The 18,025-nt window shown below is 31.4% G+C and overlaps 3 protein-coding genes across 3 annotated transcripts; 1 reads left to right on the top strand and 2 right to left on the bottom strand.

Moving 5' to 3' along the window:
- Positions 1-10: 10 nt before the first annotated feature.
- LOC103498468 (uncharacterized) lies at positions 11-4,049 on the bottom strand. Its single transcript, XM_008461074.3, has 10 exons — positions 3,696-4,049; positions 3,559-3,620; positions 3,016-3,159; positions 2,771-2,881; positions 2,427-2,631; positions 1,859-1,917; positions 1,338-1,390; positions 1,030-1,252; positions 744-852; positions 11-473 (listed from the first exon to the last, which is right to left on the bottom strand). The coding sequence occupies exons 1-10, from the start codon at positions 3,958-3,960 to the stop codon at positions 211-213; spliced, it is 1,494 nt and encodes a 497-aa protein (XP_008459296.1). The 5' UTR covers positions 3,961-4,049; the 3' UTR covers positions 11-210.
- A 288-nt stretch (positions 4,050-4,337) lies between these two features.
- On the top strand, positions 4,338-8,605 carry LOC103498469 (protein CLP1 homolog). The gene is made up of 11 exons (XM_008461075.3): positions 4,338-4,672; positions 4,970-5,318; positions 5,525-5,593; positions 5,725-5,820; positions 5,957-6,198; positions 6,311-6,449; positions 6,565-6,621; positions 6,997-7,131; positions 7,340-7,575; positions 8,121-8,165; positions 8,271-8,605. Exons 2-11 carry the CDS (start codon positions 5,109-5,111, stop codon positions 8,356-8,358), a joined length of 1,317 nt encoding a protein of 438 aa, XP_008459297.1. The 5' UTR covers positions 4,338-4,672; positions 4,970-5,108; the 3' UTR covers positions 8,359-8,605.
- Positions 8,606-9,696: 1,091 nt separating this feature from the next.
- Positions 9,697-13,084, bottom strand: LOC103498735 (probable polygalacturonase At1g80170). The gene is made up of 8 exons (XM_051090059.1): positions 12,956-13,084; positions 12,619-12,774; positions 11,945-12,115; positions 11,796-11,816; positions 11,480-11,687; positions 11,190-11,271; positions 10,987-11,095; positions 9,697-9,954 (listed from the first exon to the last, which is right to left on the bottom strand). Exons 1-8 carry the CDS (start codon positions 13,082-13,084, stop codon positions 9,697-9,699), a joined length of 1,134 nt encoding a protein of 377 aa, XP_050946016.1.
- Positions 13,085-18,025: the final 4,941 nt, after the last annotated feature.

The raw sequence follows: 18,025 nt of genomic DNA, 5'->3' as shown, positions 1-18,025 counted from the left end.
CCGTATGAGCTATTGGGAAAATAATGTACTCTTTATTGATGAAGATAAGGTGAAGTTCGTTCCCACATTGTACAAATTACAAACATAAACTTATAAACCCCGCTGCAGAAAACTAATCTACAAAGTATTGGTTTCTTTTGTCGGTAAGGAAACACTATTCTATCCAAGATGCATTAAAAATTCTCCATAATAAATATTTCAATTAGCTTTTCATAGAAAGGGCACCGGAGTGCCATGCTTCTTGTTTACAATGGCCATGGCCATATAACGGGTGCCCATTCCAATGGGTGCCTCTTCATCAGGCCCCTCCCAGAAGGGTGCCTCACCTTCACCTACCAACCGCCAATATCCAGTCCTCAGAGACTCGGCCTGCTCATCTGTGCAATTTTCCAAAAGTGCCTCGACTCGAAAGTTGATGCCAAGCGAACCTAAAAATTGAGACTGAGTCATGGGACCGTACACAGCAACATTGCCTGAGAGAGATAATAACAATCTGATTTGAATCCTCCTTTTAGAGAAAAATAAATATGTACAATGGAGAATACAAATTAAAACCAACAAAACTAGGATCTTTAAACATCCCAGAAACGGAGGAAGAATTTTTTAGGGGAAGAGTACTGTATTAATTGAAAGGATGAGAGTACAGCAGAGTTAACTAAAGATGAGCACCTGAAACTAAAAGTCAAGTTGATAATCATGTTAGATTGGATACTTTGATATTAAGAAATGCTAAAGACGAGCACCTGAAACTTCCTCAGCAGCATGCCTTATTGAAGGAAAATCAACGTATGCACTAAGATCAGCTGAACCAGGATTGTCGAGGATGTTAACGAATTTGTGTTTTCGAATTGCCTGCAAGTCCATAGGGAACCAAGCTATTTCAAGTTTATGATACATTATTGTCTATTTAAAACAAATAGAAACTCCACTTAGTTACGAGTAGCCACAATGCACGGTTGCTTAGCAGTATAATCATCTATTTGGTAAAAGAAAATTCACGACTGACAATAGCAATTTCCTGAACCTAACCTGCAAACTATCTGAAACAACTCCATTTAGGCCATAATCGATAATAAGCGCACCACCTCCATCAGAACTTATTTTCTCGGCAATAGTTTGAGTCAACTCCATTGCTTTGGGGCAAATCTCTATCTGATTGAGTTTAGCGATCTCTTCACTTGAAGACCATTTGCATCGTTTCATCAAATAGAGAGCTGCAGGTGTTGGTTGGGGAGAAAGAACAAATTTGAACCTATATGAAGCAGTTAAAAATTGTCAAATAAATTAGATTAGATTTGCAAAGAGACTAATCAGAAAACAAAACTATTAATCCTTACGTTGAATCTTCAGCTACATCTACCATTTTTTCACTCCAGCCACGAGAAGCTCTCTGGATAGCGTGAGATATCAAGTTCAATATTAAATAAATAGATAAATAAATGTTGAAGTGTCTTCTTCAATGAAAATGAATAATTTACTAGACTTGACTACAGAAGCATGGATATGCCAATGATCTATCCATCATGAAGTATCTACAACTTATGTGCGACAGTATAATCATTTACTCAGAAAATAGGCAACAAGATAGTAGAAAATAGGCAACAATTTCACTAAAAAGTCGGCAAGATTGTTTCTTTCCATTGATAGTAGAAAGGATACAAGAAATGAAGAACCAAAATCCAATAGTAAGTAAAATGTTGAATAACCAAGGCCGTCACAGTAGGGTGAAGTGTTGATTTGCAAGTATATCTTCTTGATGTCAATTTAGTTATAATCAATACAATGTAGCTAGTTCCCAAACCACCAGTTGTAATCAATACAATGTATCATTACCAAATCTAGGATATAGAATACGAACCTGAAATTGGTGTACTGGTAGGGCATCATAAAACTCATGAGCAATAATGATTGTGGGCACTGGAAAAGAGAGTCGTAAGCAGAGGAAGGAGAAAACGAAGTGAGACTACTAACAAGTGAAAGAGAAAAACATATGTGATCATTTAGCATTTAATAATTAAATATGAATCCACCCCAGCAGTTTGTCATCCTGATTCAGATTTCTAGAGCCACAAGAAATGCACAGAGTCAGACACAAGAGTATAAATGCTCCACGCAACAATATATATATATATATATCCATATATATACATATATCAGTTCACAGTAGGATGGTTGCAACTGCAGCTCGGATGAGATGGTAATGATATAAAGAAGTAATGGTATTTCGTTCCAGTAACCAATTAAAAAAAACGAAGAATCTCTTATAAATGCTCCTGACCATTCTTGGAATCTAATTTCTCAGTGCCTTGCTATGAAATAAAGATTGCGGAACTCAAATTCAGTTGCATCATGCTTTGTAGAATAAGTAAATTGAGAGAAAAAGAGAACCAAGAATATGGTAATGAGTAAAGAATCTAGATACACACATCCAGAGGGGACCTGCTCCAATGTGGGATGCCATGACACAGGGGTTCCAGCCAATGTGCTGACGCTGCTTTTTTCAACACCATCAGCTTTATTATCTTCATCGCTACATTTCAAGGTAGTGTGCTGAAGCTTCTGTAATGCTGGACTACACTCTACAAAGTGCACATGCAACGAATTGGTGAAGTTTTTAAGTTTGGAAGCACCCTGAATTGACAAAGGTGTTTCACTGATTAATGGAAACTAAATAAAGGTCCCTTATTTACTTTCACATAATAAATTAAAATAAAATAAAATAAAAGGGCAAATGCAAATAGAAATCAATTCTAAGAAGTATGATCCTTACACGTAGCAGATCAGCCATGAGAGTTCCTCTTCCTGGACCCAATTCTACCAAATTCACCTTTTCTGGTCGTCCCATTTGCTCCCAGAGACACATAGCCCAGACACCAACCATCTGACTTTGGTAAGCAGTATTGAGACAACATTGGTTTATATAAATATAGATAATTGCGTTCGACTCTGCAATATTCACTAGTGGAACATGAAAGACAATACAATACTGAGAACCTAAAATTCCTGATGAATTACCTCGCCAAACATCTGACTCACTTCAGGAGATGTTATAAAATCACCTTCTGCCCCAAAAACATCACGATTAATATAAAATCCTGCTTTAGGATTTGTCAAAACCTCTTCCATATATTCAGCAATTGAAATTGGTCCTCCACGAAACTGCCACATTTACAAGAAAGAGTTTATGGCATGGAATGAAAGATTATTCATTGAGGAAAACTAACAGAACCATCTAGAATTCGCGTTTCTTTAAAATCCTATCAACATGATAATTTTTAAAACATTGAATATTCAATACGATTGAGACACTCATCCTCATAGATGGCCCCTCATAGTCAGCATGAAACCGAAGACAGAATTCAGAATAATTTCATAAAAAGGAATCAATGAATGAACTTAACCCACAAAAACGAACAAGAAATTTCTTCATAGACCAGTATCCCAACCAAGCAGGAACTCACAGAGGCATTTTTATAAACACCGCATCTACAATTATAAAGCAGGAAAAACTCACAAGAAACACACGAAAGGAAAAGAAAAAGAAAAAAAAAATTAAACCTTGATAATGCCCTTGAGATGCTTGATAAGCTCAGTGTCCGAAGAAGGCTCATGAGAGTGCTCTGCCATTCACCACCAAAAAGACCGTCTCATTCATCTCGACATGTAAAAGAAAAACGTAAGCAAATGATAATTACCAGGTGGGTTACAGAGGCCAGAGCGATCAATGGAGATTGTGGATGTGGAAGGTTCAGAAGAGAAGGGTCGTTGATTAAGGACGTCTTCATTCTCCAGGTGCTGAACCACAGTACCGTCCGGAATCTGAGACGAAGAAGAGGAAGAAAAAAACAAACTTTGACGATGGAAAGAAGCAGTAGCGGAAGCGAAAATGGGAGAGGTAGAGTAGTGGGCACTGGCTGCAAAGCGGCGAGCGAGAGCCCGCGACAGTAGGTGTGTCAGCATTGTGTAGCGCAACTGAGCGGAGTAATTCCACAGGAAAGGGTGCACTATTTTTTTGAGGATTTCTTTCTTCCTTTTTTTTTTTTTTTTTTTTTTTTTTTTTTTTGAATTAGCGGAATCCGAATTCCAAATCCTTTAATTAAAACTATAGCTAATTTTTACATAAGAATATTATGAGACATAGTCAATGCAAACCACTCGAGATAAAATGTTGAAAGAATAAAAGACATTCAATTCTCCAAAATTTTACATATATACATTACGAGCACAAGTCTACAACAAACATAAAAATTTAGCTTTTAGGTAAATGCAAAAATGTATTGTGTTATACTATTATATAACATATGACCATAGTTCTAATTGACCATACATATATATAGTGCTTTTAGGTTACGGTGAAAAAAATCATCCATTCTCAAAATTTGGGAGCTAAAACGTTACCATTGATTGATTATTAAGAAGGCTTTCAATTTTTCGTAAATCCCAACTAGGAGTAACTAGTAATTACCCTCTCCTTCATTCTCAATTCAATTCTCAGCACCTCTCGTCGGACGCCGTCGCGCAGCTGTCGTCGGTCTCCATCTCCCGCCGCAAGCTCGCCCTTGCATATTCCCTCCCTCCCTCCCCCCATCGCCTCTCTTGCTCTTCCTCTCTCTTCATCTCCGATTTTGTGGCAGTGCCAGAGCTCAGAATCCACCCAGAATTTTATCTTCAGGTGAATACTTTCTTCATTACTTTGAAATCATCAGTATTAGTAGCAATATGAGCAAATGAAGACCATTCTAAATTCTGAAAGTACTCTTTTTTCTGCCTTTCGAATAATTTTCTAAACTTTCCCACTTCGAATTTTTAGTGTGAACTTATGTTAATGTATGAAATTTGGTAATGAATGTCAATTTTTCGAGCCTGTAACTGATTTCGTTTCAATTTATTCTTGTAATGACTGCGGCTTAAAACCCCTAAACCCGCCAACTAATTTCTTTAATTATAATCAATTTATTCAATAAATCAGTGACGCCTCGTACAACTCGACCGTTGTGTCGTTGGCGGAGGTGCAGAGGCGCTATTTATAGTCTCAGTGAGTGCAATCAGAAGGTCACCATTTGAAATTAGCTGATCTTGCTGGGGAAATTTTCGCTTTTGGGTTAGTCATGGCGTATGGTGGTCCAGCCACAGTGGCTGGCTCAGCTTCGACTTCGTCAATCAGACAGGTCAAGCTGGACAGAGAGAGCGAGCTTAGGATTGAAGTTGGAAGTGACTCGCCTCTCCGTTTGCGGCTGCTCTCCGGTAATGCTGAGATTTTCGGCACTGAGCTTCCTCCTGAAATATGGCTCACTTTGCCACCAAGGCTGAAAATTGCCGTAAGCATTATTGAACTAGGCTTTCCTGTTGCTCAATTTGATTTACTTAAGTTTTAGAACTATTTTGATTTCAAATTTCTTTTTGAGTTATTGTCTTTCTCAGTTAATCCTTTTTAGATACTTTTCAGTTTAAAATTGTATTTATGTAAGAGGATGGCTCTGCTTTGTCCTTCAACTCTTGTAAAGTTTTGAGTTTAATGTTAAAGGTCTTCACTTGGTATGGAGCCACACTTGAAATGGATGGGGCGACTGAAACTGATTATACAGCAGATGAGGTATAAATTTTGCCGGTTTGTGGTAGCTCTGGACTGCATTTATTATTGAAGTTTATGAAGTTGATGCTTCTTTCTGCACTAGCAAATCTTCTTTCAATGGCTAAGATTCAATTCTCTATTGTTTGTTAAAGACACCCATGATTGGTTATGTGAATGTTCATGCCATACTTGAGGGACGAAGAAGCCGTGCTAGAGCATCATCATCTGATGATCCTGGTTCTACTCAGGTTCTTATTTTCCTTTCCAATCAAATTGTTTTTGTCTCAGCTAGTTGTTGATCTGATGGGATAAAGTCAGTTTTGGCAGAATTCTTGTGTTTATGTGCTCTCATTGATATTAGTCTACTGTTTTCTATTTTATTAGGGTCCAAGGGTAATTGTTGTGGGGCCTACTGATTCGGGAAAGAGCACCTTGTCAAGGATGCTTCTTAGTTGGGCTGCAAAACAGGGTTGGAAGCCTACATTTGTCGACTTGGATATTGGCCAAGGTTCTATAACAATTCCTGGATGCATTGCTGCTACTCCTATTGAGTTGCCCATTGATCCCGTGGAAGGTATTCCACTCGAAATGCCGCTGGTTTACTTTTATGGACACACTACTCCAAGGTAAATAATTTGCTGAGTTAAGTTTCAGTATTTATTCTTCTTGACCCATCAGTTTTTATTTTTAAGCAATAGGAATATGTACTAATGCCCTAAGCTTGAGGTTCTTTAACAGCAATAATGTTGATCTGTACAAAGTACTTGTGAGGGAGCTTGCTCAAGTACTGGAGAGGCAATTAACTGGCAATGCAGAATCTCGAGCTGCTGGTATGGTTGTCAACACAATGGGATGGATTGAGGGAGTAGGATATGAGGTACTGAAGCTTCCGTACAAATTATGCAATTTTGTTTCACATCCTGTTTGCTAATTGTGATTACCATTATTGCTTTGCTTATGCATCATGGTTCCTGTGTATTGTCTTACCGCAGCTGCTTCTACATGCAATTGATACACTCAATGCAAATGTTGTCTTGGTTTTGGGTCAGGTAAGCTGCTGCTTTTTGTTTCCTTTCAGTTCTTATACTTGCTTTAACTGGAAATTGGAACTTGGTGCGATCTCTTCTTGTACTATGCTGTGTTTTCATTTATGTATTGGTTGCCTATAAACAAGCACTTTTTAATGTTATAATGACATACTACTCTCTCGATATTAAAGGTTAGAAAGAAGGAAATGAAGTACATTTTGTGATCAATCTAGAAAAGTTAAATCAAATGAATATAGTACTCCCTAAATTCAAATGAAAATGTTCTTACAGAAAAGATATTATACCGTCAAGAATCCAACCTCTTGAAGCAATATACTCGCTAGTAGTTTCTGGAATAATTTACTGTTACAATTTTCATATTCTACTATTTTGCAGGAGAAACTTTGGAGCATGCTCAAAGATGTACTAAAGAACAAGCCTAATGTAGATGTTGTGAAACTTCAGAAGTCAGGTGGAGTTGTATCCCGAAATGCTAAATTTCGTCAAAAGGCCAGGAGTTACAGAATAAGGGTAAGCGAGCAGTAAAAATGTTGGATGGTTGGTTTTGTTCTAACACTCTCTATTTCGACATTTCAAATGAAAATGGCGACAGAATTGGCTTCCTCAGTCTTGATGCAATGTGTCTGACCCACATACTAAAGTGTATTTTTGTCATGGAATTCCTCTTGTTTCATTTTCAAACTGACAAGATTATCATGAACTGTGGTGGTGTTCTCAGGAATATTTTTATGGACCTGCAAATGATCTCTCACCACACTCGAACATTGCAAACTTCAGTGATCTTTTTATTTATCGCATTGGAGGTGGGCCACAGGCCCCGCGTTCAGCTTTGCCTATTGGAGCAGAACCTACTGCTGACCCCACTAGATTAGTGCCTGTCAACATTAATCGGGATTTGCTCCATTTGGTTCTTGCTGTTTCATTTGCTAAAGAACCCGAAGAAATTATCTCAAGGTGAACCGATCTCTTTTGGAATATTTCTTTTCTTTTCTTCATTAAATTACTTTTCTATTCTCTCATCTTTTTTAAAGTTTGATTATCATCCTTTTCCTTTCCTTTGACGATAATGACAGCTTACCAAATATCAGATGTCTTTTTTCTTATTACTGATAAACACCAATGTCATGCTTTACTTGTGACTGAACTCCAAAAAGAGTAGAAGAAAGCCAACGGTCATCATTGGTTATGCACTAGAATAGAATCCAACTCTAACCCCTTTTACTTAATACCTAATTCAAATTCATATTGATTTCAATTTTACTATAACAAAACATCAGATTACATCATATGTTACATCTACAAGTAACTTTCCACATTGGATTACTTTACTGGCACTTCTCAAAATGGTGGGGCTGTTAATTTGAAGAGCTTTAGCCGAAGCATTGGGATATGATGATGAAACTTTTAAAAGTGAAGCTAAGGTTAAAGCATTGGAGACAAATTGTAATGCAACTCCTTCCTTTCCAAGTTTAATAATTCATTTCCTTATTTGGGTGCAGCAATGTTGCTGGATTTGTTTATATTACTGACATCGACATCCAAAGGTTTGAACTAAACAATATGCCAATGATTTGGTTTAAAAAGCGTATGAAAACTTGAAACTATAGCTTCTTTTGAATCTAACAATGAAGTTTGTTTGTGAATGACAGGAAGAAAATTACATATCTTGCACCATCGGCCGGGGAGCTTCCAGGCAAGTATTTGATCGTCGGAACCTTAACCTGGATTGAGACCTGAAATCCAATACCACAAGTTTGTTTGTTTTGTTTGTGACATTAGGGCAGAGGAAGTAAAAGAGGGAACCATAAATTTTCTGAGGTCAAAAATCATTGTAGGCATTAGATGTGAATAGATATAGTTCAGGAATTTGTGTTGTGATGCACTGTGCAATTTTAAATATGGGGGTGAATTTTTTAAACTTATGAGATGTTAGCCAAAGATGAGGTATCAATTGTCATGTCAATCTTAGTTTCAAATTCTTAAATTTTATTGTGGGTTAACATAGCTCAGGTGTAAAACTTATTTTGACTAAGTTGATAAAAATTTGAATTTTTCATTCGCATTTTGTTTTAATTAAAAAACCTCGTGATTCTATTAGTTTATGGTTAAAGAATTCTAAACTACACTCAAATTCTACCATGATTGTAAGCTAAAATAATTAAAAAAAAAACACACACACACACACAAAGGCGAATATTGTCTTAAACATGTTGGTTTGGTTTCAATATTTTTAGTTAAATATTACACACAAATTTAGAGTCAAGATCATTTCTTTTGTATTTGAATGGTGAGATTTTTTCAAGATGAAACAACAAAAAAAAAAAACATTAAATTAAAACAAGCTAAATGATCCAGTCACAAGTCACAAGCAAAGAAAATCACTCGGATAAGGGAAAGTTAGATGGGAAGTTGATGCTCTAAAGCTTTAGAGAATAGAGTGTGTTAGACTATTGTGACACTGACGGAAGAGAAAGAAATAACTTAGAACAATATCACAAGTCTTTGTCTCCTCAATAAAAGAAAGAGACCTTAATGATATCATCCAAAATGTTATTCAACAGATTGATCACTTTTAAACAATCAATAATATAGTCTAAAATGTCATTCTATAGTCTAAAATATCATTCTATATTTTCACTAGAAGATATATGAAAGCTAAGTTAACGATAAATTATAAAATTTAAATAGATGACTCTAAAATTTTAGAACTTCGTCGAATACATGAAATTGACAGTTTATGACTTAACCTAGAATGTATTTAACATTTGTGGAAGTAGATTATAATTTTGTGAATTAAGAATCTTCCGAGCCTTTTCCTTTCAATGACAAGTGTTTAATTTTGGGGGTTAATAATATTTTTCTAAATCAACAAAAAAAAAACAAACTTTTTACTTTACTAAATTATATTCAAATGAGTAACAATCCTTCTAAAAATGGAAAAGTGCCAATATCAACAAGCCATCAGCTAAAAATATAACTTCAAACTAAACTTATCATCCTAGGTCGACTATCCCATCATAACTCAATGATTCGATTTCTCACTTTCACAATTATACTAAACACCCGAGAAATTGACTAATTCATTTTCTTTAAGCAAGGAACATTCGGAATTACAGATCCAATCTTATGTCCATCAACAACATTTTCACATAAGGATGACGTGATATCTTCTTTTTCTTCTTCATCTTGAATGATAGATTCTAATTTAATATCTTTCATCAAGATATTTCTACATGGTTTTGTTTCACTACAAACAAGATTCACTGCAATCTTACTTCTTGACGTTCCCGATATTCTATTATATGATACATTGCTGATTTTTACCGCCGAAGTCTGCAATACAATAACAATAAATGACATTTTCAAATATAACAAAATGAACTAAAAATAAAAATGTAGAAAGGAAATAGAATTATTAAGTTTAGTCATTACATGGTTTTTGCATTTTTCATGGTCGCAATAAAATTGATCGATAATGATTGGATTGAATGAGCCACGAGAAACCATGCCTTCAAAGATGATATTTCTTGCATATCCACTTCCACCCTATTCTCATGACACAATTATTTTCAAAATCAATTACAAATTTTTTTTTACCATAAATTACATCAATTAGTAATAATAACAGACAACAGACAGAGAGAAAAAGAACAAAATACTTCCATATAGCCATGGATTCTTTAAAAAGAAAAAGAAGGAAGGAAAAGTTTGTCATGTAACAATCTTATGATCGGATACTACTTAAAATGGGTGTAAAATACAATCCATGTATTTTTCTTGAAAAATAATTCACGGTAGTACAAAGGTAGATAAATTTAGATTATAACATTGATTATTGTCGTTTTTTGAATTGATTAGTGGAAAAGAGGAGAGAAATTATCTATATTAGCAAAAACAATTCATTTTTAGAACTCATTTTAGAAAATTTGTTAGAATAGTTTTTTTTTTTTTTTTTTTTATTTTGATCCATCTTGGACGAAATGGACTACTATGATTTAGATTTAAAAAATTAAAGTTATAAAACATAGTGTGATTAACACCGAAATTCTATATAGTTAAACTCTGTTTATTAAATCTGTTTTGAAATTTTGGAAATTCAAATAATACTCATGATTTTAAAAATTAAGTAAGATTTGGTATAAGAATTTGATAAAAATAACAAAATTTGAAATAAATTTACACTGATATGAATATTTGGAAAATTAGTAGAATCTCGACATTAACTCCATGAAAGCCCAAAACCGATAAGATGAAAAAGTAAAATGAAAACATTTGAAAGTTATTTCTTCCTATTTTCCAAAAAAAATGTATCTTTTTTTATTTATTTTTTTCTTTTTATAATAAAAATATCATTTACATTATTACCTGCCATGTTTTAATTCTAAAACCATTAGTTGTGTCTGTAAAAGTTACATCTTTCACGTGAACAAACTCAACAGTTTCATGATCGCCATGTTTACCGAGGCTTCCAATGCTGACAAAGAAGACAAATTAACTTATAAACCTAAATAAGAAATTAATGTTAAATAATGTAACAAAATTAAGAATAATTAATCAAAGGTTATCACCTAATCCCGTGTCCAGGACCGCAGGCAATCTTGGAGATGTTGATTCTATATGAACCATCCCCAATTGAAATACAATCATCCCCTACAAAATTTAAAGCATGCTTACTTTTATAAAATTAATGCATTTCGGACTACATCAATAATATTTGTACATCTTACACAAAGATACACTTGTTAGACACAATGAAAATAATTAAGCAAAAGCAAAACTTCAAGTACAAAATTAGATGCAATCATATTTGAAATATTTAACATAAGATGATGTATAGAGAAAGAAAAAAACATGTTACCTGTGCGAATACTAGACCTACTAATGGAGACTTTTTTAGAACGTTGAATATGAATTCCGTCGGTGTTAGGACTATCACCTGGTGCTTCAATGTATAGGTTTTTAATATATACATATTTTGAACTTTCAATAGCCATATGCATTTGGGGACTATCCTTAAAAGCTAAATTCTTTATGTGAACTTTGTCCGAATCTTCCAAAATTAAACTCTGAAATTGCAATTACAAAACATAAATAAGTTTATTAATCACTAAGTTTGTTTTTGCAGAAATCCAATTTCATATATTAAAAGAAAAATGAAATCAAAGATTACTCACAGTTGGTCTTCTTGTACAAACCTGCCAAAAATAAAAAAAGATATATTTTCAAAAGAAAATTTGAAATGTATAATATTAATATGACTAATTTAACAAAAATAAGTAAAATAAATAATAATAGAATGAAAAAAAAAAAAAAAAGAATTTACTTTTTCTTCATTTGTGCATAGATCCCACCATGAATTTCCTTGAGCATTGATAGAGCCAGAACCTTTCACTACAAGACCTTTCATATGCTTTAATAAAATCCATTGTCGACATTCTTTTCCTTCGTATTTCCATGCCCATCGATCTTTTGGTGCAATTAATTCTCCATCAATCTAATTTGATTTAGAATCAATATTCAAAATTTCTAAATATTCCAAATAATATATTGAGTATCTATCCAATTTTCTAAATAATAATGATAATCATTAACTAATTTTGCATTATATTTTGGGTCATATCCTACAAATATATTTTTAAATTATAATTGAGTATCTAGGAAAACCCTAGAAGAATTTTTAAACTTCTACCATTAGATCAGTATCTAGGTCTAACAAAAATGATTAAATTAAACTATTTTTAGCTTGAAAAAAGTTTGATTATTTTAATTTAATTCTTAATTTCACCCTTTTGAAACAGACATATTATATTCATAACTAAGTATCACTACAATATCATTCTTTTTTTTTAAAAAAAAAAATAATGATAAAACTTAGAAAACGGTGATAAAAATTAAATAGAAAATTTGTAATAATCAAATGAAAATAAACAAAAATAAATAAATAAATAAATAAATAAATCCAATATTAACCTAAAATATATAAATAAGAATACGAACCACAATACTAATTATATTTGTTTTTGTAGACTTGCAATCGTGACCGTCCAAAGTGAAAGGTTGAAGTAAAAATGATTTGCCACCAGGAACCAACATTATTGGAGAAGTCTTTGAATTTGAAGATTTACAAGCAGCTTTCCATGCATCAAGAAAAGCCTATGGAAACATTTCATCTTGAAATGAAAAACATATATATATATATATATATATATATATATATATATATATATATATACATATATATATATATATATATATATATATACATATATATATATATATATATATATATACAAACGAAAACAAAAATAGAGATTGAAATTCTTCATATATTTACTTGAGTATCTTCAGTATTTCCATCTCCAACAGCTCCATAGTCAAGTACATTGAAAGTTTGTGATGATGCTGATGAATTAATTTGGAGAAATCGAAGAGAAGTGATCAAAATAAGAACAAAGAGTTTCATTTTTTGTTGTTTATTTTTTTAGCAATTTTGAGACTTTGGCTTCTGTTTGGGGTTTTATTGTGCTTATATAGATTTGTTAGGAGGTTAAAGAAAATGATACAAATTGAAAGATCTTTGATATACCATCATAACATACATATTTTTATTTCATAAATTGTACAATTATGGTTTTTTTTTTTTTTTTTCAATATTTATATAATTTAGATTTTTTTGTAGATTTATACATGGGTAGATAAATCTATAACCAACAACTATGTATATTTAATTTAAATTATTTTATAACTATAACTATAACTATAACTTTCAACAGAAATAATTTAGAAGTGTTTTTCAACTCAAGGTCGTTAAGATTTAAATTTTTATTTATTTCCAATTGGAAAACATTTTAAATTTCCATTCTCAAACGTTTGTTTTTCTTCTGATTATTTAGGTTAAGAAAGCTTCATAATTCACTAATAAGCACACCAATTATAAAGAAGCTTCACAAGTATACTATTTCCGTTGGTAAAAATATAACAACGGGCTTTGAGAGGTGTGCATATACATACGTACTCACCCATCAAATCGTAAAAACACTATAGAAAATCAAGTGTTTGAAATAGTATTTGTAATAACTAATTGTTAACTTTTAAATAATAAATCACGGTTGCAATAGGTAATTATTATAGTCCTAAATAACCCCTTAATTGCAAAGGGTCCTAAGTGGTTACTAATTCTAATTCGTTAGAAATTTCATATCATTTCATTCCAAAAGTATTAAAGAATTTTCAAAAGTTGCATTAATATTCTTAATCTTTTTTAAAAAATAAAATCTTTTTTTTTAAATAAAAATTTTTTTGAAATTTTTTTGAAGTTACCATGAATTGAAAATACCAATTTTAATATTAAACACACATAGATACTTTTTCTTTTTCTCCTATGAATACTCTCATTTTCGTTGTGTCCAATTCTTAAATCAATTATTTTCTCTTTAAATATAAATCAAAACTTAGTTCATAAACTTCCACAAAATCTCAAACTAAAAAAGTTTCCATACAATTAACACATGGAAAACTAAATAAATAAGGGTCAGTTTGGTAATGTTCCTATTCTCTGTTCCTTGTTTCTTGTTATTTGTTTCTTCTTTTTTAGAACAAAAATGTGTTTGATAACTATTTTTGTTTTTTGTTTTTTGAAAAAAAAAAAAAAGAAACATAAACAAAAAAATGTGCTTGATAGTTGTTTCTTGTTTCTTATAGATTTATTTTTTATTTTTCACATCTACTTCAATTAAACATTAAACAAAAATATAGGTCATCCATCAAATATAAAAAATAAAGTTTTCAAAAGTTTATTCATTTAATACGAAGAAGTACCGATGCACGAATAAAAATAAAAACATAAACATAAAATTGTATCTATCCTTTAAATGTTGCCAAATTTGATTGGCAATATCATCTCTCACCCGAGCCATTTTTCTTAGATGATGTTGACTCACTTCTTAATCCATCAATTTCAACATCCTCATCGATATTTTGTGACATCTATAATGTAATATTAATTTTAAATTTATTAAATCTTCAGGTATTCAGAATTGAAAGAAAAAAAATAAAATTTAACATTTAACTCTACTACCTATGATGCTTTAAAGAAAAACCCACAACAAAAACCCAGATCCGCACAAAGAGAAAGACGAAAACTATGGATTTGACGAAGAGGAAGAGCCAGACGAAAACTATGGATCCGACGAAGAGGAACAATCAGGCAAAAACTATAGATCCGATGAAGAGGAATAGTCTAGCGAAGAGAAAGAGTTCGGGTTGTAGAGGAAGACGATGAGAGGCGAAGAGGAAGACAGTATGCAGAGGAAGATGATGAGTGAAAGAGGAAGGGAATGATTATTTGGGAAAGACGATGGATATAAGAGAAAAAGGAAAGCAATAAAAATAATTAAGAAAAAGAAAAAAGGAAACAAATAATAATAATCGAGAAAGGAAATCAATAAAAATAATTAAAAAAAGAACCAATAAAAATAATTGTGAAAAGGAAAAGGAAACTAATAAAAATAATTGAGAAAAATGAAAAGGAATCCAATAAAAATAATTGAAAGAAAAGGGAAAGAAAATCAATAAAAATAATTGAGAAAAATGAGGAGGAAACCAACAAAAAATAATTGAGAAAAAGGAAAAGGGAAACAAATAGAAATAGATTGAGAAAAAGGAAACCAATAAAAATAATTGAGAAACGGAATAGAAGAAACTATATATATTTTTTTGTTCCCAATAATTTCTTATAAAATTATAAACGTTTCTATTTTTTTAGAACAAGAAACAAAAAAGGTTACCAATTTCTTTAAAAAAAAAAACAGAATAGGAAACAGACACGGAAACGTTACCAAACGGACCCTAAAGAACTGACAAAAAGAATATTATCTTTGGTTATGGGAAATCTTCTTAACTAATCACAATAAATAAAGTAATTTGAAAATTGCAAAAAGTATCAAAATAAATTTCATTTGTGCCTATATGTCATACTCACTTCGATGCTTAAGTTAGAAAACAACTCAAAACTTGAAGTGTATTTATAGGTTATAATGTCCTAATCCTCTAAAATTAGTGTTTTAAAATTTATCGAAAAGATTGCATAAGTTGATAGCAAGAAGGTCAATATAGACTCTAGCTCATATTTTAGCTTCCTCTCTCGTTGGACTAGCCATTTGCAAGTGTCATAATTTCCAAGCTTGTTCAACAAGCACAACATCGATTCAGGTCGAGGTTAAAGAGCTCGAAATGGGCTTCAACCCATTTTTCCTTCTTTCCCTCTCCTTTTGGATTTTGTGTGTTGTTTTAGGCTTTAGATATCCTTCTTCAATTTTGATTTAAGGTTTTCCAAGTATCTTCGGGACAATTTTGCCCATTGCTTCAAAATTAACCACACCATTGGTGTTGCATATGTTTATTTCTTTTGCCTCCTAACCACACCACAGTCTCTCTCTTTTGTGTATTAAACAACCAATGCTATGTACAAGGAAGGAGATCAAGAAAGAGAAAATAGAGAAGTGTTAGTGATAAGTAGAACTATAAGAGAGAGGAAAATGGAAGTCTAAGACGATCATAGGTGTTGTAAATCCATTATTTAATTTCTTTTTTAAAACAAAATATTCATGGTTTGAATAAAAAAAATAATAACTTGGGTAATTTTAAAAATTTTAAATAAATAATTCTTTACACAAAATACAAAATTCAACCAATTTTAATTAGAGAAAATGATGTTGTAGGGTTGAGGCCTTTTATGTGTGTTTGGGGCATGATAAATAGACACATAGATGTGAAGTGTGTCCATCCTTCTTAATCACTTACACCTTTTCCATCAAATCAATGTTATCACTAACTATAATATATTCTTAAACAAAGATTCTTTTTCCTTTTCCTAATATCCCACTTTTTCTTTTTTCTTTTTTCTTTTTTCTTTTCTTTTTCTAAAACAGAAAAGTAATCAAAATCCAAGATTCCACCTTACTAACATTTTTATGAACAATGATTAAATGTATTGTACATTATACATAATTTCAATACATTCTTTTATAGATATAAAAGAAAAAGATAACACTTTTTCTTCAAAATAATAATACTAAATCTTTTTATCTTAAAAAAATGTTTATACGTAATAAATTTTTATCATGTAAAATCTACGAGTTCTAATATTTTTCTAATCTTAAATTATAAAATTTTCACTTTCATTGATGATAAAAAACGTCGACCAACGTCCAAAAGACATTGGCATAAATTATGCCACCTCGACAAGAACGTACGTCATCGTATTCGTATCGAAAAAAGTTCTTTGCCAACGGAATTGAATTTCGTCGGCATAAGTACCGTTTCTCTGACGTATATTGTTGCGTTGGTATACAAGTTTTGTTGACGAAACGCAACTTCGTCAGCGTATAAATTTTATCGACATAACACAATTTTGTCGGTATAATGCATTTTTGCCAACAAAAAATATTGCGTTGGTATATAAGTTGTGCCAACGAATGCTAGAGTTCATTGAAAGTTAAATTTTTGTTTACAGATGCATAATTGAAAGTTATAAAAATTAATTTAATAGTTACTGGTAATCTTTTTTTTTTTTCTTTTATTGGTTACAAAAATGAATATTCCACTTTTTTTTTCATCTTTTTACACATATATTAAGAAATACAATCTTTTGACACATACTTGAGAAATACCATAAACTCTATTTACTCTATGACAACTTCTTATGATAAAATTATGTTTGTTAAAAAACCAATCAATTTTAATCCTTAATATTTTAAAAAGAAATCTTAGATTCAGTTGTTTGAGGTTAATTTTTATGAAACCGATTAAATAATATGCAAAAAAAATATAATATATAGGTTTATTTTTAAATTTACAGTATAGATGTTAATAAAAATAAAAAATAATGAAAAAATCTACGACAAACTAGTAGTAAGAACTAAATGTAAAATTTATATAAAGTGCATGGTCTAAAATTGAACATTTGAAAATAAAAAAGCTAAAATTGAACGAACTCTGAAGTATAGGAATCAAAATGATAACTTAATATTTTACTTATTCTATTATTTAAGCATTAGTTTCATCTCACATAAAATTATCTACATTCATTTCATTTTTTCTAATGATTTGCACATTTTAAAGTACTTTTTTTAGTTTTCAAACTTTAGTTGGATGGTTAAAAATAGTAACAAATAGATGATGAAATTAAAAGTTTAGACGTGGTTTGATAATCCTATTGTTTTTGTTTTGTTTTATCTTTTGAATTAAGTGTATATTTTGCTCTAACTATTAGTATAGTTGACATTTTTCATAATTACAAAGTTTGATTTTAACCAAATTTTTTTTCTAAAAAACACACATTTAAAAATTACTTTTTTTTCTTTTTCTAATTTAGTTTCAAAGCTTGATTTGGTATTTGAAAACA

Source organism: Cucumis melo, chromosome 9 (assembly GCF_025177605.1).
Source record: "Cucumis melo cultivar AY chromosome 9, USDA_Cmelo_AY_1.0, whole genome shotgun sequence".
Taxonomy (NCBI): domain Eukaryota; kingdom Viridiplantae; phylum Streptophyta; class Magnoliopsida; order Cucurbitales; family Cucurbitaceae; genus Cucumis; species Cucumis melo.
This window is presented reverse-complemented; position numbering and strand designations above follow the sequence as displayed.